Source organism: Pseudophryne corroboree, chromosome 4 (assembly GCF_028390025.1).
Source record: "Pseudophryne corroboree isolate aPseCor3 chromosome 4, aPseCor3.hap2, whole genome shotgun sequence".
Lineage (NCBI taxonomy): Eukaryota > Metazoa > Chordata > Amphibia > Anura > Myobatrachidae > Pseudophryne > Pseudophryne corroboree.
This window is the reverse complement of record NC_086447.1, coordinates 245,848,855-245,865,748: the sequence shown is the minus strand read 5'-3', so window position 1 is coordinate 245,865,748 and position 16,894 is coordinate 245,848,855. Positions and strand designations below refer to the sequence as shown.

General features: G+C 47.1%; 1 protein-coding gene across 6 annotated transcripts in view; it reads right to left on the bottom strand.

The window, feature by feature from the left end:
- XRN1 (5'-3' exoribonuclease 1) overlaps positions 1–16,894 on the bottom strand; it is a 425,124-nt gene that overhangs the window by 347,164 nt on the left and 61,066 nt on the right. For all 6 annotated transcript variants that reach the window (XM_063916003.1, XM_063916004.1, XM_063915999.1 and 3 more), the window contains exons 4-5: positions 4,336–4,445; positions 4,115–4,225 (exon numbers count right to left, since the gene is read on the bottom strand). In XM_063916003.1, coding sequence (XP_063772073.1) covers positions 4,115–4,225; positions 4,336–4,445 — 221 coding nt within the window. The remainder of the gene's footprint in view (positions 1–4,114; positions 4,226–4,335; positions 4,446–16,894) is intronic.

Here is a 16,894-nt window from a genome sequence, read left to right as displayed (position 1 = left end):
GAATCATCCCTAGGAACAGCAGATGTGTTGTCGGAATTAACTGGGATTTTGGAATATTCAGAATCCACCCGTGCTGCTTTAGCACTTCTTGAGACAGTGCTAATCCCATCTCTAGCTGTTCTCTGGACCTTGCCCTTATTAGGAGATCGTCCAAGTATGGGATAATTAATACGCCTTTTCTTCGAAGAAGAATCATCATCTCGGCCATTACCTTAGTAAAGACCCGAGGTGCCGTGGACAATCCAAACGGCAGCGTCTGAAACTGATAGTGACAGTTCTGTACGACGAACCTGAGGTACCCCTGGTGTGAGGGGTAAATTGGAACGTGGAGATACGCATCCTTGATGTCCAAGGATACCATAAAGTCCCCTTCTTCCAGGTTCGCTATCACTGCTCTGAGTGACTCCATCTTGAACTTGAACTTTTTTATGTACAGGTTCAAGGATTTCAGATTTAGAATAGGTCTTACCGAGCCATCCGGCTTCGGTACCACAAATAGAGTGGAATAATACCCCTTTCCTTGTTGTAAAAGAGGTACCTTGACAATCACCTGCTGAGAGTACAGCTTGTGAATGGCTTCCAAGACCGTCACCCTGTCGGAGGTGGACGTTGGTAAAGCAGACTTCAGGAAACGGCGAGGTGGATCCGTCTCTAGTTCCAACCTGTACCCCTGAGATATTATCTGCAGGATCCAGGGATCTACCTGCGAGTGAGCCCACTGCGCGCTGAAATTCTTGAGACGACCGCCCACCGCCCCCGAGTCCGCTTGAGAAGCCCCAGCGTCATGCTGAGGCTTTTGTAGAAGCGGGGGAGGGCTTCTGTTCCTGGGAAGGAGCTGCCTGTTGCAGTCTCTTCCCCCTTCCTCTGCCTCGTGGCAGATATGAATATCCCTTTGCTCTCTTGTTTTTAAAGGAACGAAAGGGCTGCGGTTGAAAAGTCGGTGTCTTTTTCTGTTGGGGAGTGACTTGAGGTAAAAAGGTGGATTTCCCGACTGTAGCCGTGGCCACCAAATCCGATAGACCAACACCAAATAACTCCTCCCCTTTATACGGCAAAACTTCCATATGCCGTTTTGAGTCCGCATCACCTGACCACTGTCGCGTCCATAAACTTCTTCTGGCCGAAATGGACATAGCACTTACCCGTGATGCCAGTGTGCAAATATCCCTCTGTGCATCACGCATATAAAGAAATGCATCCTTTATTTGCACTAAAGACAGTAAAACATTGTCCCTATCCAGGGTATCAATATTTTCAATCAGGGACTCTGACCAAGCTACCCCAGCACTGCACATCCAGACTGTCGCTATAGCTGGTCGTAGTATAACACCTGTATGTGTGTATATACTTTTTTGGATATTTTCCATCCTCCTATCTGCTGGATCTTTAAGTGCGGCCGTCTCAGGAGAGGGTAACGCCACTTGTTTTGATAAGCGTGTGAGCGCCTTGTCCACCCTAGGAGGTGTTTCCCAGCACGCCCTAACCTCTGGCGGGAAAGGGTATAAAGCCAATAACTTCTTTGAAATTAGCAGTTTTTTATCGGGGGCAACCCACGCTTCATCACACACCTCATTTAATTCATCTGATTCAGGAAAAACTATAGGTAGTTTTTTCACACCCCACATAATACCCTGTTTTGTGGTACCTGTAGTATCAGCAATATGTAACGCCTCCTTCATTGCCAAAATCATATAACGTGTGGCCCTACTGGAAAATACGGTTGATTCGTCACCGTCGCCACTGGAATCAGTGCCTGTGTCTGGGTCCGTGTCGACCGACTGAGGTAACGGGCGTTTTACAGCCCCTGACGGTGTTTGAGGCGCCTGGACAGGTGCTAATTGATTGTCCGGCCGTCTCATGTCGTCAAACGACTGCTTTAGCGTGTTGACACTATCCCGTAATTCCATAAATAAAGCCATCCATTCTGGTGTCGACTCCCTAGGGGGTGACATCCCCATATTTGGCAATTGCTCCGCCTCCACACCAATATCGTCCTCATACATGTCGACACACACGTACCGACACACAGCAGACACACAGGGAATGCTCTTAAAGAAGACAGGACCCCACTAGCCCTTTGGGGAGACAGAGGGAGAGTTTGCCAGCACACACCAAAAGCGCTATATATGACAGGGATAGCCTTATAATAAGTGCTCCCTGTATAGCTGCTTTAATATATATATTTTTGCCACAATTTTGCCCCCCCTCTCTTGTTTTACCCTGTTTCTGTAGTGCAGTGCAGGGGAGAGCCTGGGAGCCTTCCTGACCAGCGGAGCTGTGTGAGGAAAATGGCGCTGTGTGCTGAGGAGATAGGCCCCGCCCCTTTTTCGGCGGGCTCGTCTCCCGCTCTTTAACGGATTCTGGCAGGGGTTAAATATCTCCATATAGCCCCCGGAGGCTATATGTGAGGTATTTTTTGCCAAAAAATAGGTTTACATTGCCTCCCAGGGCGCCCCCCTCCCAGCGCCCTGCACCCTCAGTGACTGCCGTGTGAAGTGTGCTGAGAGGAAATGGCGCACAGCTGCAGTGCTGTGCGCTACCTTAAGAAGACTGAGGAGTCTTCTGCCGCCGATTCTGGACCTTCTTCTCGTTTCAGCCTCTGCAAGGGGGCCGGCGGCGAGGCTCCGGTGACCATCCAGGCTGTACCTGTGATCGTCCCTCTGGAGCTAATGTCCAGTAGCCAAAGAAGCCAATCCATCCTGCACGCAGGTGAGTTCACTTCTTCTCCCCTAAGTCCCTCGTTGCAGTGATCCTGTTGCCAGCAGGACTCACTGTAAAATAAAAAACCTAAGCTAAACTTTTCTAAGCAGCTCTTTAGATTGCACCCTTCTCGGCCGGGCACAAAAATCTAACTGAGGCTTGGAGGAGGGTCATAGGGGGAGGAGCCAGTACACACCACCTGATCGTAAAGCTTTACTTTTTGTGCCCTGTCTCCTGCGGAGCCGCTATTCCCCATGGTCCTTTCAGGAACCCCAGCATCCACTAGGACGATAGAGAAATACTGTAACTTCAATATATTTAATTTAAATGACTTGACGGTGTCACCATAAATCATGGCATGGCACAGCAAACTACACACAAATCACACAAACTGCAAAAGGAAAGAAACAGCAATGATGTTAAAAGTTACAATAGTTGCTAATTGCCTTGCCCGATTTGTACATCTGAAGAAACCTACACATTAGGTTTTTTTAACGCATTAAAAAGAAATACAAGTTTTGCAGTGATCAGTACCCCAGCAGTTTCTCAGTTTTGACTGCACCAAACCAAGGTAGTTATTCAGGTTTGTTAGCAGAACAAAAAAAGTTAGCAATTGGGCAAAACCATGTTGCACTGCAGGTGCAGCGAGTTAAATTTGGGTGGGTTATATTGTGCATGGTAAATACTGGCTGATTCATTTCTACAAAGCAATTTAGATTTCAGTTTTAACACACCCCATCCAAATCTAACTCTCTCTGCACATGCTACATCTGCCCCACCTGCAGTGCACATGAGTTTGCCCAATTGCTAACTTTTTTGGTATGCTAACAAACCTGAATAAGGGCCCACATGTGGAAAATATTCCTTTCTATTGAAGCGGATGATGCTGCAGCTGTTAGCAATTGCTCTACTGCTTCCATGATATTTTCATTGCCAGCTACAGTTTCTGAACCAGTGTGCATTTTCCACCAATCTAGTGGTGCCACTGTTGACACAACATCACAGTCAAACAACAGGTCATTAAACAGGGGTTGTTTTTGCTTGGAACTTGAGTAGTGTTGGTAGAATGTAGAATCTGAATGTGTATATTTTTCTTGGCAAACTTAAGCGCTTCTAACTTTTCTTCTGCAGTTAAACAACAACTACCACAGTAACGTGAGTCCATTAAGTAAGCAAGAAATTGTGCAGGTCCAAAAATTTCTTCATGCTTTGTTTGTACAAATTTAATTCTTTCAAACTATCCTCTAATTCTGTCCACACATGTACAACACTGGAAAAAAAATAATGTGATTTAAAACGGGGAAAAATAAAATAAAAAATTAATGTGATTTAAGTAAAGTTGATTTAAATCAGCACACCCTGGTATCTACTATGACAAATATCAAACAAACACAAACAAGTGATCAGGACATACCAAGTCAGCATCTAATCCGTAAAGGCAGTGCCTTGTATTTGGATCATGATCTGGTTTTGTTTTCTCAGATCGTATAAACTCCATTATTTTATGTTCTCCTTCTCCTGGGGTCTGGATATAGGTTAAAAAAAAAAAAAAAGAAAAAGAAATTAGGTTCCAAAGATGGTTTTACAGTGTGATGCAAAGAAAAAGCTTAATGAACACGGGAAGCACCTACTGACCTCGTGACCAGATAAGTAGACCGTTACTCCCTGCCAGGACTTCTCTGTGGAAATCTTTAGATTCACAAAATACTTCAGATGCTCGTGCAAGCGAACCATGAATTCCGTTCCTTAAATGAAAGTACATAAATAAACATTCTCCGTCATTACCATGATGAAACAACTTGTATTCATCAAAATGTACAATGTAAATTAAAAAGTAGGATATACAGCTATGGCCAAAAGTTTTGAGAATGACACAAATATAAATTTTCACAAAGTTTGCTGCCTCGGTTTTAATGATGACAATTTGCACATACTCCAGTTTGTCATGAAGAGTGATTCGATGAATTGTAATTAATTAGAAAGTCCCTCTTCACCAAGACAATGAACTTAATCCCAAAAACAGGGATCCGGATTGAAAGTAGACAGTAACTAGGTCGACAGGGTGTCTAGGTCGACAGGGTCTTTAGGTCGACATGTTCTAGGTCGACAGGTCAAAAGGTCGACATGAGTTTTCACAAGTTTTTTCTTTTTTTGAACCTTTTCATACTTAACGATCCACGTGGACTACGATTGGAATGGTAATCTGTGCCGAGTGAAGCGGTAGCGGAGCGAAGGCATCATGCCCGAAGCATGGCGAGCGAAGCGAGCCTTGCGAGGGGACGCGGTGCACTAATTGGGGTTCCCGGTCACTCTACGAAGAAAACGACACCAAAAATAAGAATTTACTTACCGATAATTCTATTTCTCGTAGTCCGTAGTGGATGCTGGGGACTCCGTCAGGACCATGGGGAATAGCGGCTCCGCAGGAGACAGGGCACAAAAATAAAGCTTTAGGATCAGGTGGTGTGTACTGGCTCCTCCCCCTATGACCCTCCTCCAAGCCTCAGTTAGGATACTGTGCCCGGACGAGCGTACACAATAAGGAAGGATATTGAACCCCGGGTAAGACTCATACCAGCCACACCAATCACACCGTATAACTTGTGATCTGAACCCAGTTAACAGTATGACAAACGTAGGAGCCTCTGAACAGACGGCTCACAACAAATAACAACCCGATTTTTTTGTAACAAAAACTATGTACAAGTATTGCAGACAATCCGCACTTGGGATGGGCGCCCAGCATCCACTACGGACTACGAGAAATAGAATTATCGGTAAGTAAATTCTTATTTTCTCTAACGTCCTAAGTGGATGCTGGGGACTCCGTCAGGACCATGGGGATTATACCAAAGCTCCCAAACGGGCGGGAGAGTGCGGATGACTCTGCAGCACCGAATGAGAGAACTCAAGGTCCTCCTCAGCCAGGGTATCAAATTTGTAGAATTTTGCAAACGTATTTGCCCCTGACCAAGTAGCAGCTCGGCAGAGTTGTAATGCCGAGACTCCCCGGGCAGCCGCCCAGGATGAGCCCACTTTCCTTGTGGAATGGGCCTTGACAGATTTAGGTTGTGGCAAGCCTGCCACAGAATGTGCAAGTTGAATTGTGCTACAAATCCAACGAGCAATCGTCTGCTTAGAAGCAGGAGCACCCATCTTGTTGGGTGCATACAATATAAGCAGTGAGTCAGACTTTCTGACTCCCGCCGTTCTTGAAATATATATTTTCAATGCCCGGACCACGTCCAACAACTTGGAATCCTCCAACTCGTTAGTAGCCGCAGGCACCACAATAGGCTGGTTCAGGTGAAACGCTGACACCACCTTAGGCAGAAAATGAGGACGCGTCCGCAGTTCTGCCCCGTCCGTATGGAAAATCAGATATGGGCTCTTATATGATAAAGCCGCCAATTCTGATACTCTCCTGGCTGAAGCCAGGGCCAGTAGCATGGTTACTTTCCATGTGAGATACTTCAGCTCCACCGATTTGAGCGGCTCAAACCAATGGGATATGAGAAAATCCAAGACTACATTAAGATCCCACGGTGCCACTGGGGGCACAACCGGGGGCTGTATATGTAGTACTCCTTTTACAAAAGTCTGGACTTCAGGAACTGAAGCCAATTCTTTCTGGAAGAAAATCGACAGGGCCGAAATTTGAACCTTAATGGACCCCAATTTGAGGCCCATAGATAATCCTGTTTGCAGGAAATGTAGGAATCGACCCAGTTGAAATTCCTCCGTGGGGGCCTTCCTGGCCTCACACCACGCAACATATTTTCTCCAAATGCGGTGATAATGTTGTGCAGTCACCTCCTTCCTGGCTTTTACCAGTGTAGGAATGACCTCTTCCGGAATGCCTTTTTCCTTTAGAATTCGGCGTTCAACCGCCATGCCGTCAAACGCAGCCGCGGTAAGTCTTGGAATAGACACGGTCCCTGCTGAAGCAGGTCCCGTCTTAGAGGTAGAGGCCACGGATCCTCCGTGAGCATCTCTTGAAGTTCCGGGTACCAAGTTCTTCTTGGCCAATCCGGAGCCACTAGTATCGTTCTTACTCCCTTCTGCCGTATAATTCTCAGTACTTTTGGTATGAGAGGCAGAGGAGGGAACACATACACTGACTGGAACACCCACGGTGTTACCAGAGCGTCCACAGCTATTGCCTGAGGATCTCTTGACCTGGCGCAATACCTGTCCAGTTTTTTGTTGAGGCGGGACGCCATCATATCCACCATTGGTTTTTCCCAACGGTTCACAATCATGTGGAAGACTTCTGGATGAAGTCCCCACTCTCCCGGGTGTAGATCGTGTCTGCTGAGGAAGTCTGCTTCCCAGTTGTCCACTCCCGGAATGAATACTGCTGACAGTGCTATCACATGATCTTCCGCCCAGCGAAGAATCCTTGCAGCTTCTGCCATTGCTGTCCTGCTTCTTGTGCCGCCCTGTCTGTTTACGTGGGCGACTGCCGTGATGTTGTCCGACTGGATCAACACCGGCTGACCCTGAAGCAGGGGTTTTGCCAGACTTAGAGCATTGTAAATCGCTCTTAGCTCCAGTATATTTATGTGAAGAGACATCTCCAGGCTTGACCATACTCCCTGGAAGTTTCTTCCTTGTGTGACCGCTCCCCAGCCTCTCAGACTGGCATCCGTGGTCACCAGGACCCAGTCCTGTATGCCGAATCTGCGGCCCTCTAACAGATGAGCACTCTGCAACCACCACAGAAGAGACACCCTTGTCCGTGGCGATAAGGTTATCCGCTGATGCATCTGCAGATGCGATCCGGACCATTTGTCCAGCAGATCCCACTGAAAAGTTTGTGCGTGGAATCTGCCGAATGGAATCGCTTCGTAAGAAGCCACCATCTTTCCCAGGACTCTTGTGCATTGATGTACAGACACTGTCCCTGGTTTTAGGAGGTTCCTGACAAGTTCGGATAACTCCCTGGCTTTCTCCTCCGGAAGAAACACCCTTTTCTGAACCGTGTCCAGAATCATTCCCAGGAACAGCAGACGTGTTGTCGGGGTCAACTGAGATTTTGGAAAATTCAGAATCCACCCGTGTTGTTGCAGCACTACTTGGGTTAGTGCTACTCCGTCCTCCAGCTGGTCTCTGGACCTTGCCCTTATCAGGAGATCGTCCAAGTAAGGGATAATTAATACGCCTCTTCTTCGCAGAAGAATCATCATTTCGGCCATTACCTTGGTAAAGACCCGAGGTGCCGTGGACAATCCAAACGGCAGCGTCTGAAACTGATGACAGTTTTGCACCACGAACCTGAGGTACCCTTGATGTGAAGGGCAAATTGGGACATGCAGGTAAGCATCCTTTATGTCCAGGGACACCATAAAGTCCCCTTCTTCCAGATTCGCTATCACTGCTCTGAGTGACTCCATCTTGAACTTGAATTTTTGTATGTACAGGTTCAAAGATTTCAGATTTAGAATAGGTCTTACCGAGCCGTCCGGCTTCGGTACCACAAATAGCGTGGAGTAATACCCCTTTCCCTGTTGTAGGAGGGGTACCTTGACTATCACCTGCTGAGCAAACAGCTTGTGAATGGCTTCCAATACCGTCGCCCTGTCTGAGGGAGACGTTGGCAAAGCAGACTTTAGGAACCGGCGAGGGGGAGACTTCTCGAATTCCAACCTGTAACCCTGAGATACTACCTGCAGAATCCAGGGGTCCACCTGTGAGCAAGCCCACTGTGCGCTGAAATTCTTGAGTCGACCCCCCACCGTTCCTGAGTCCGCTTGTAAGGCCCCAGCGTCATGCTGAGGGCTTTGCAGAACCCTGGGAGGGCTTCTGTTCCTGGGCAGGGGCTGCTTGCTGCCCTCTCTTACCCCTTCCTCTGCCCCTAGGCAGATATGACTGTCCTTTTGTCCGCTTGTTCTTATAGGACCGAAAGGACTGCAGCTGAAAAGACGGTGTCTTTTTCTGTTGGGAGGGGGTCTGAGGTAAAAAGGTGGATTTTCCGGCAGTTGCCGTGGCCACCAGATCCGATAGACCGACGCCAAATAATTCCTCCCCTTTATACAGCAATACTTCCATATGTCGTTTGGAATCCGCATCACCTGACCACTGTCGCGTCCATAAACTCCTTCTGGCAGATATGGACATCGCATTTACTCTCGATGCCAGAGTGCAAATATCTCTCTGCGCATCTCGCATATAAAGGAAAGCATCCTTTAATTGCTCTATAGTCAATAAAATACTGTCCCTATCCAGGGTATCAATATTTTCAGTCAGGGAATCCAACCAGACGACCCCAGCACTGCACATCCAGGCTGAGGCGATGGCCGGTCGCAGTATAACACCAGTATGTGTGTATATACTTTTTAGGGTAGTTTCCAGTCTTCTATCTGCTGGATCCTTGAGGGCGGCCGTATCCGGAGACGGTAACGCCACTTGTTTTGATAAGCGTGTGAGCGCCTTATCCACCCTAGGGGGTGTTTCCCAGAGCGCCCTAACCTCTGGCGGGAAAGGGTATAATGCTAATAACTTTTTTGAAATTAGCATTTTTCTATATGGGTTAAACCACGCTTCATCACATACATCATTTAATTCCTCTGATTCAGGAAAAACTACAGGTAGTTTTTTCACCCCCCACATAATACCCCTTTTTGTGGTACTTGCAGCATCAGAGATATGCAAAGCCTCCTTCATTGCCGTGATCATATAACGTGTGGCCCTACTTGAAAATACGTTTGTTTCATCACCGTCGACACTAGATTCAGTGTCTGTGTCTGGGTCTGTCTCGACCGACTGAGGTAAAGGGCGCTTTACAGCCCCTGACGGTGTCTGAGACGCCTGGGCAGGTACTAACTGGTTTGCCGGCCGTCTCATGTCGTCAACTGATTTTTGTAATGTGCTGACATTATCACGTAATTCCATAAACAAAGCCATCCATTCCGGTGTCGACTCCCTGGGGGGTGACATCACCATTATCGGCAATTGCTCTGCCTCCACGCCAACATCGTCTTCATACATGTCGACACACACGTACCGACACACAGCAGACACACAGGGAATGCTCTTATCGAAGACAGGACCCCACTAGCCCTTTGGGGAGACAGAGGGAGAGTTTGCCAGCACACACCCAAGCGATATAATATATATGGGAACAACCTTATATAAGTGTTGTTCCTTATAGCAGCTTAAATATACCCAGTATATCGCCAAAAAATGCCCCCCCTCTCTGTTTTACCCTGTTTCTGTAGTGCAGTGCAGGGGAGAGTCCTGGGAGCCTTCCTCACAGCGGAGCTGAGCAGGAAAATGGCGCTGTGTGCTGAGGAGAATAAGCCCCGCCCCCTATTTCGGCGGGCTTTCCTCCTGTGGATTTAGATAACTGGCATGGGTTAAATACATACATATAGCCTTAATGGCTATATGTGATGTATTCTTTTGCCTTAAGGTAATAAAATATTGCTGCCCAGGGCGCCCCCAGCAGCGCCCTGCACCCTCCGTGACCGCTTGGTGTGAAGTGTGTGACAACAATGGCGCACAGCTGCAGTGCTGTGCGCTACCTTCATGAAGACTGAAGAGCCTTCTGCCGCCTGTTTCCGGACCTTCAATCTTCAGCATCTGTAAGGGGGGTCGGCGGCGCGGCTCCGGGACGAACCCCAGGGTGAGACCTGTGTTCCGACTCCCTCTGGAGCTAATGGTGTCCAGTAGCCTAAGAATCCAATCCATCCTGCACGCAGGTGAGTTGAAATTCTCTCCCCTAAGTCCCTCGATGCAGTGAGCCTGTTGCCAGCAGGACTCACTGAAAATAAAAAACCTAAAAAACTTTTTCTAAGCAGCTCTTTAAGAGAGCCACCTAGATTGCACCCTGCTCGGACGGGCACAAAAACCTAACTGAGGCTTGGAGGAGGGTCATAGGGGGAGGAGCCAGTACACACCACCTGATCCTAAAGCTTTATTTTTGTGCCCTGTCTCCTGCGGAGCCGCTATTCCCCATGGTCCTGACGGAGTCCCCAGCATCCACTTAGGACGTTAGAGAAATAACATTAAAAACTCATGTCGACATTTTGACCTGTCGACCTAGAACATGTCGACCTAAAGACCCTGTCGACCTAGACACCCTGTCGACCTAGTTACTGTCGACTTTCAATACCACACCCCCAAAAACAACATTTCCACTGCATTTCAGCCTTGCCACAAAAAGGACCAGCTGACACCAGGTCAGTAATTCTCTCATTAACACAGGTGAGAGGACAAGGCTAGAGATCACTCTGTCATGCTGATTGAATTGGAACAGCAGACTGGAAGCTTTGAAAGGAAGGTGGTGCTTGAAATCATTGTTCGTCCTCTAGTAACCATTGTTACCTGCAGTCATTGTTTCTTTGCACAAAAAGGGCTTCACAGCAAGGATATTGCTGCTAGTAAGATTGCACCTAAATCAATCATTTATCGGATCATTAACAACTTCAAGGAAAGAGGTTCAATAGTTGTGAAGAAGGCTTCAGGACACCCAAGAACGTCCAGCAAGCGCCAGGACAGTCTCTTAAAGTTGATTCTGCTGTGATATTGGGGCACTACCAGTGCAGAACTTGCTCAACTCCATAATTAAGCAATGGGCGTAATGCGCATGGGAAAAACACGGGCAGGGTCCCGTTATATACACCTGACTGTTGCACAAACATTGCGGACATTTACTAGCTCATTTATGTGAACTGGATTTCGATCATAAGCAGCTAACATATCACAATGTTTATTACAACTGTGTGAGGGCTGATTTCAGCAAGGGCCAGAGTGCCCCAACACACAGAGTCTAACAAGCTTCTCTGAGTGCTTCATTATAGCGGTATTATTATATAATACCGAAATAATAATAATAAATTTAGGGAGATGATAAAGGAATTTAGGATTATTTATCTTTAATAGATAGGTGGCAACTAGATGAGAGAGACTGCCTTTGCCTTTTGGTTAATAATGTGCAAGCACTGCATGTTAGCAGCACACAAGCTGGCTGTGAAAACAGAGAATGTTAAGTTGTATCTAATACCGCTTTCAGATCGCAAATGCCGGATCCCACCCGGTAAGAGAAACGTGTCCTTACCGGGTGGGATCCGGCATTTGCTCTCCTTTGCTGGCTTTCCGACCCGGCAATATACCGGGTCGGTTGCCATAGTAGCGGGGGACGCAGCAGCAGCAGGGGCGTAGGCGGCACTGGGAGATGAGCTCATCTCCTGCGCCGCCTTAGTGTTCATTCTAGCACCCTGCACCTTTCAAAACATGTGCATTTCCTCTTTCCTGCCTGGGGTGTCGCTCTCTCCTCTGGTGCTTCTTAGCACACTCTGGTCTGTATTTCAGTGCTGAGATACAGACCAGAGTGTTCTGAGAAGCACCAGAGCAGAGAGCGACACCTTAGGCAGGAAAGGAGAACTGCATGGAATTTGAAAGGTGCAGGGTGCTAGAATGAACACTACGCCTCTCCCTATGCTGTGAATGGGAGCCGTGTCGCATTGACGCGGCTCCCATTCACACTGCACCTGACCCGGTATTCAACCCGGGTAGAACCCTTCTTTTATACCGGGTTGAATTACCGGGTCAGACGACACGCTAATTCACGCAAAGTGCTTTCACATCGCACACTGACCCGTGTCGATACCGGGTTATTTGTGCGATGTGAAGGGGGTATTAGTGACACTCCGTAAAGAGGGGGTACACACCTAGAGATGTGTGCTGAGCGATCAGACCGCTCACTTCACACAGCGGTGAAGTGAGCGACCTGACCAAATCTAGAGCCGGCAATAGCGACGCACGGGACCGCGCATCGCTGTCGCCGACACCCTACACAAGGAGCGATGTGTGCTTCGTTTCTAAGCAAGCTAGTCAGATTGCTTAGAAGTTCATTAAAAACCGCTCCGTGTGTACCCCCCTTTAGTAAACACAGTGTAACCCAAAGTGAATACACATTAGATACATGTGTGTACAGGACAGTCTATGGAAGCAGTGATCGCGCAGAGCCCCCCAAAAAAAATTGGGATCCTAACGGTCATTTTCTGGGCCCCATCGGAATGAAGGTTCTTATTAAGCTTATTAATGATTCAAATATAAAAACACAGACTTGATTTGGACAGTACAAAAGTGCTGCAAGGGGGAGGATGGGGTGACAATGCTGCTGGGCTGTGTAGCATACAGGACACTGCACCAGAGATGTAACTAGACATTTTGGTGCCCTTTGGCATAAAGTGAATTAGTCTTCCCCCACTCATAACAAATCAGGAACAGTGTGTGCCAAAGATGCGCCGCAAAAATTCAGGGGCGTGGCTTTGTGGGGAAGGGGCGTGGCAACATCATACTACCAATTCACATTACACCACACAGTAGTGCCGCTTATACACATTGCACCAGATAGAACCTACGATACACACCGAGCCAAGTAGAGCACGTTCTACACATTGAACCAAGTAGAGCACATTATACACATTGCGCCAGGTAGAGCACATTATACACTTTGCACCAGGTAGAGCACGTTATACACATGAGTACAAAGCAGGACAATAAATTATTCTAAACACATTACATATATATAAAATGTATTATTTAATAAGGGGTCTATGGTGCTGCTATGATAGGAGACACAGACTGGATTTAAACACTACAAAAGTGTTGCAGGGGGAAAGGGGGGTGACAATGTTGCTGGGCTGTTATCATACCAGAGGTATGCGTTCAGGATCCCGGCTGTCGGGATCCCGGCAGCCGTAATACAGATGCCAGAATACAGACGCCGGCATCCTGATGAGATCAGGATCTCAACGATGATATCCAGACAGTCAGGACCCCAAAGGTAAGTATGCACTGCCGCCACAGGTTTAGCGTGCAGGAGGGGGTGGGGTTTAGGCACACTAAGGGGGGGGGGGGGGGGGTTAGGTTTAGGCTGTGGATATGGAGGGGTTAGGTTTGGGCACTACTGGGGGGAAGTTAGGGTTAGGCTGCAGAGTAGAGGGTTAGGAGTAGGGGAGGGAGGTCAGGGTACCCTCTGCACCCTTGTCAGCATTGCTGCGATTGGGATGCCAATGTCAGTATACTGAACGCTGGCATCTTGTCGACTTTTCGGAAACTCTGTACAGCCACTGGGATTTGAGTCATGCTGCATATAATTCATGTGCTGAGTGATCAACTTCAGTGACACTCACTGTGCTGGCTGTCTCTGCTGGTTACTGTAAAGATAGCCAGCACAGTGGCCCCCCTTCTCCGCCTTCCCACAATCAAGTGTCAGCGATATTAGCAGCCCCCACACACAGCTGCCACTGCAAGTCCAGCCACCCGCTACTAGGCCGTTCACCTTTCCCCACAGCACTTACGCTGGCACCAGCGCTCACCTCCCGCTTGCATCACAGTGTAGCACAGACCCGTTTTTACTCTCTGCCCGGCCCCCGTGTAGCCGCTGCACATGTCTAGGGGGGGGGTAGCGCCACTTGTAAGGCTCCACCTCTTCTTTTTACAGGGAGGTAGTGTGAATCAGTAAATTGAAAACCAGGAATTGGCGGCAGCGGAGTGCGTCCCCGGGGACCCACACATTTTAGAAAAGTGAGTCCCTGGCCCTCAGAATTGGGTAAAGTCCGCACTATAGCGCTTATTTGCGAACACTGCAAGCAGATAGACTGGAACATTTTATCATCTGGGACAATGATATGACCGACAAATATTTTGCTTAAAAGCAATGTAACTAGCTCAACACACTGTAATGGTCATTGTATAATAAACTGAGATAATCTCATTATCATATCCAACATCTTGGAATTAATATGCAACATTGTTTAAACATTATTGGCAGACAGTGGAAGCTCGTAACACCTGTTTTCCTACATGTTTTCATTTGATACATAAGATATACTAAGTCATCATTTACATAGGAATATATCTGTGAAGGTGCAACATAATTGTCGGCATAGCCACAATTTTCTGTGCATGATTAATGGAATAAAATTGCAGAAAGACACAACAGAGTGTAAACCTTCGGATTCAATATTAGATGTACAATACTCAGCACCTGTAGAGACACCTTTCTTTATCAAAGGATCATCTCAAACCATATAGGAATAATCTGGACATATATTCCAGGAACTATACGTCACATTAACTGCCAAGTTAAATCTGAACCTAGCTATTTGATCACTCTCCCTAATAGGAAAAATTGAGCTTTGACCTAGAAGGTAAATAAGGGACGGGTGATATAAAGTCCCTCTTATGAATGAACTGCAATAAATACATTCTCAGTCACGTTCATCTAGCTGTCTGAAGGCCCATACACACACGAGTCCCCGCCGATATTGATGGCGGCGGGGACCCGTAGGATGTCAGCATACACACTTGCCGATGCCAGCAGGGAAGGAAGAGATCCCCGGATTTGGACGACCAGTTCGGACGGGGGCAGGGGGGGGAAGGTTTGGCCATAGGACCCTGTGAAGCATGTCCCATGGCTGTGGCATTTCCCCTTTTTGATGGTGCCTTGTGCTGGTTCTGAAAATATGGGGTACCACTGCTTGTTTTGTGCCCTGTATTTTTTGGGACCAGGGACGGCGCAAGGAGCCCGGGTCTGGCTATGCCTTTGGAGGGGGACCCCAATCATTAAAATACTGCCTCATTCACAATTATGTTATTCAATCTCACCCCAACCCCCCTTCACCATTATAATTAAAATCCTTATTCATTAATCCCCCCTTACACCACAGCTGAATGTATCTTTTCATCAGACTGATCCAGCAGATGCAGATTGGTGGTCTGCTGAAAAATTGGATAAGTGTGTAGCATGGATTGGATGTAGAATCTGCGTGTACGTCTGCAGTAGGATTGTAATGTATAAACAGTCTGATCAGCCAAGGATTGGACAAGTGAGTATCTAGCTTAGAGGTGCACAGTACACTTGATACAAAAGGCAGAAGAATACCAACTGTTCATGTATACAGAACAGGCAGAACACCAGTTCCAGAGACTCCAACCAGCAGACCACCACTGAGAGACGCAGCTGACAACTGTAGATGAAGTGCCAATTCCCAGCCAGTAACCAAATGGCATGTGCCAGCCCCTCTCTGGCTTGAGGAACTCAATTACCATGGAACACAGATACAGCCTCCAATGCAGGAGATAAAGTGTAAACACTGCTAAATGTAAATATTTACTGTCAAAGTCGAAAAATATTGTAATGCATACACCATGTACTAACCCCATACACATGCCCGCTGCGCGTGCACTTATTCCGCCGTGCGTGCACATATCCGCAATTTGCGTAGGATTGCTCCTGCGATCATGCGCGTGGTATGGGTATTTACGGCGGAGTTTGTGAGCGCGTAGAGGGTTATCAGAACATTACATATTTAACCCAAATAGTGCATTTTGTACACATAGCTCCCCTACACCACATCAGCAAGTATCAACAGTTTAAATGATTCCAGGACTAAGGGATTCGCCTTTGCATGATAGGAAGAAACAGACAAAGGTTATAAGGTGATGTCTAGTATCCAGCTGTAGGGTATTTTAAGGGTAACATTCCGGTGTTGGTTAGAGAAAGATCGCATGTTCCTGCGTATAGTTATGTGCAAAAGTAGAATGTATATATTAACTGTATATTATGTATGCGGCGGGAATCCAGAGGATACCACCCACAAGAGCAGTTGAGAAAGACATTGCCCACCTTTTCAAATCAACCTATGACCTCTCCTGTAATGTAAAGATGGATCTCAGTGTCCAATAGACAAAGGGATTACAGTGACCATTGTATTGTTTATGGAAGTTGTGTATAAAAAGCCTGTTGTTGCCTGGCCGGTCAGAAGACTCTGAACGCTTTCTACCTGACAAGCGGAGGACCGGCCGGGTTGCGCAAGCGAACATTCTCACGTATGTACATTGACTGTAGCCATTATTCTGTTGTAGATTTATCTTGTTAGCCTGTAGTGTATAATTTGTACTGTTTTACCTTTTGAAATAATCCACTGTGGCCTTAGAACCCTGTGGTTCAACTACATATCGGTGTTGTATCCTCATTTCCCTGCTAGGGTTTAAAGCGTATTTAACTGTATAAGGTTTATAAGTATTGATAAGGTGTACGCACTGCGGGTACTTTATACCGTCAGCGCTACTTAAGGTTTAAGGTATAACATCATTGCAGTGCTTTGCTGCATAAAGGTTTAAAGTGTAACCATATTATTACATTGTATTACTAAAAAGGTTTAAAGGTTATCAATCG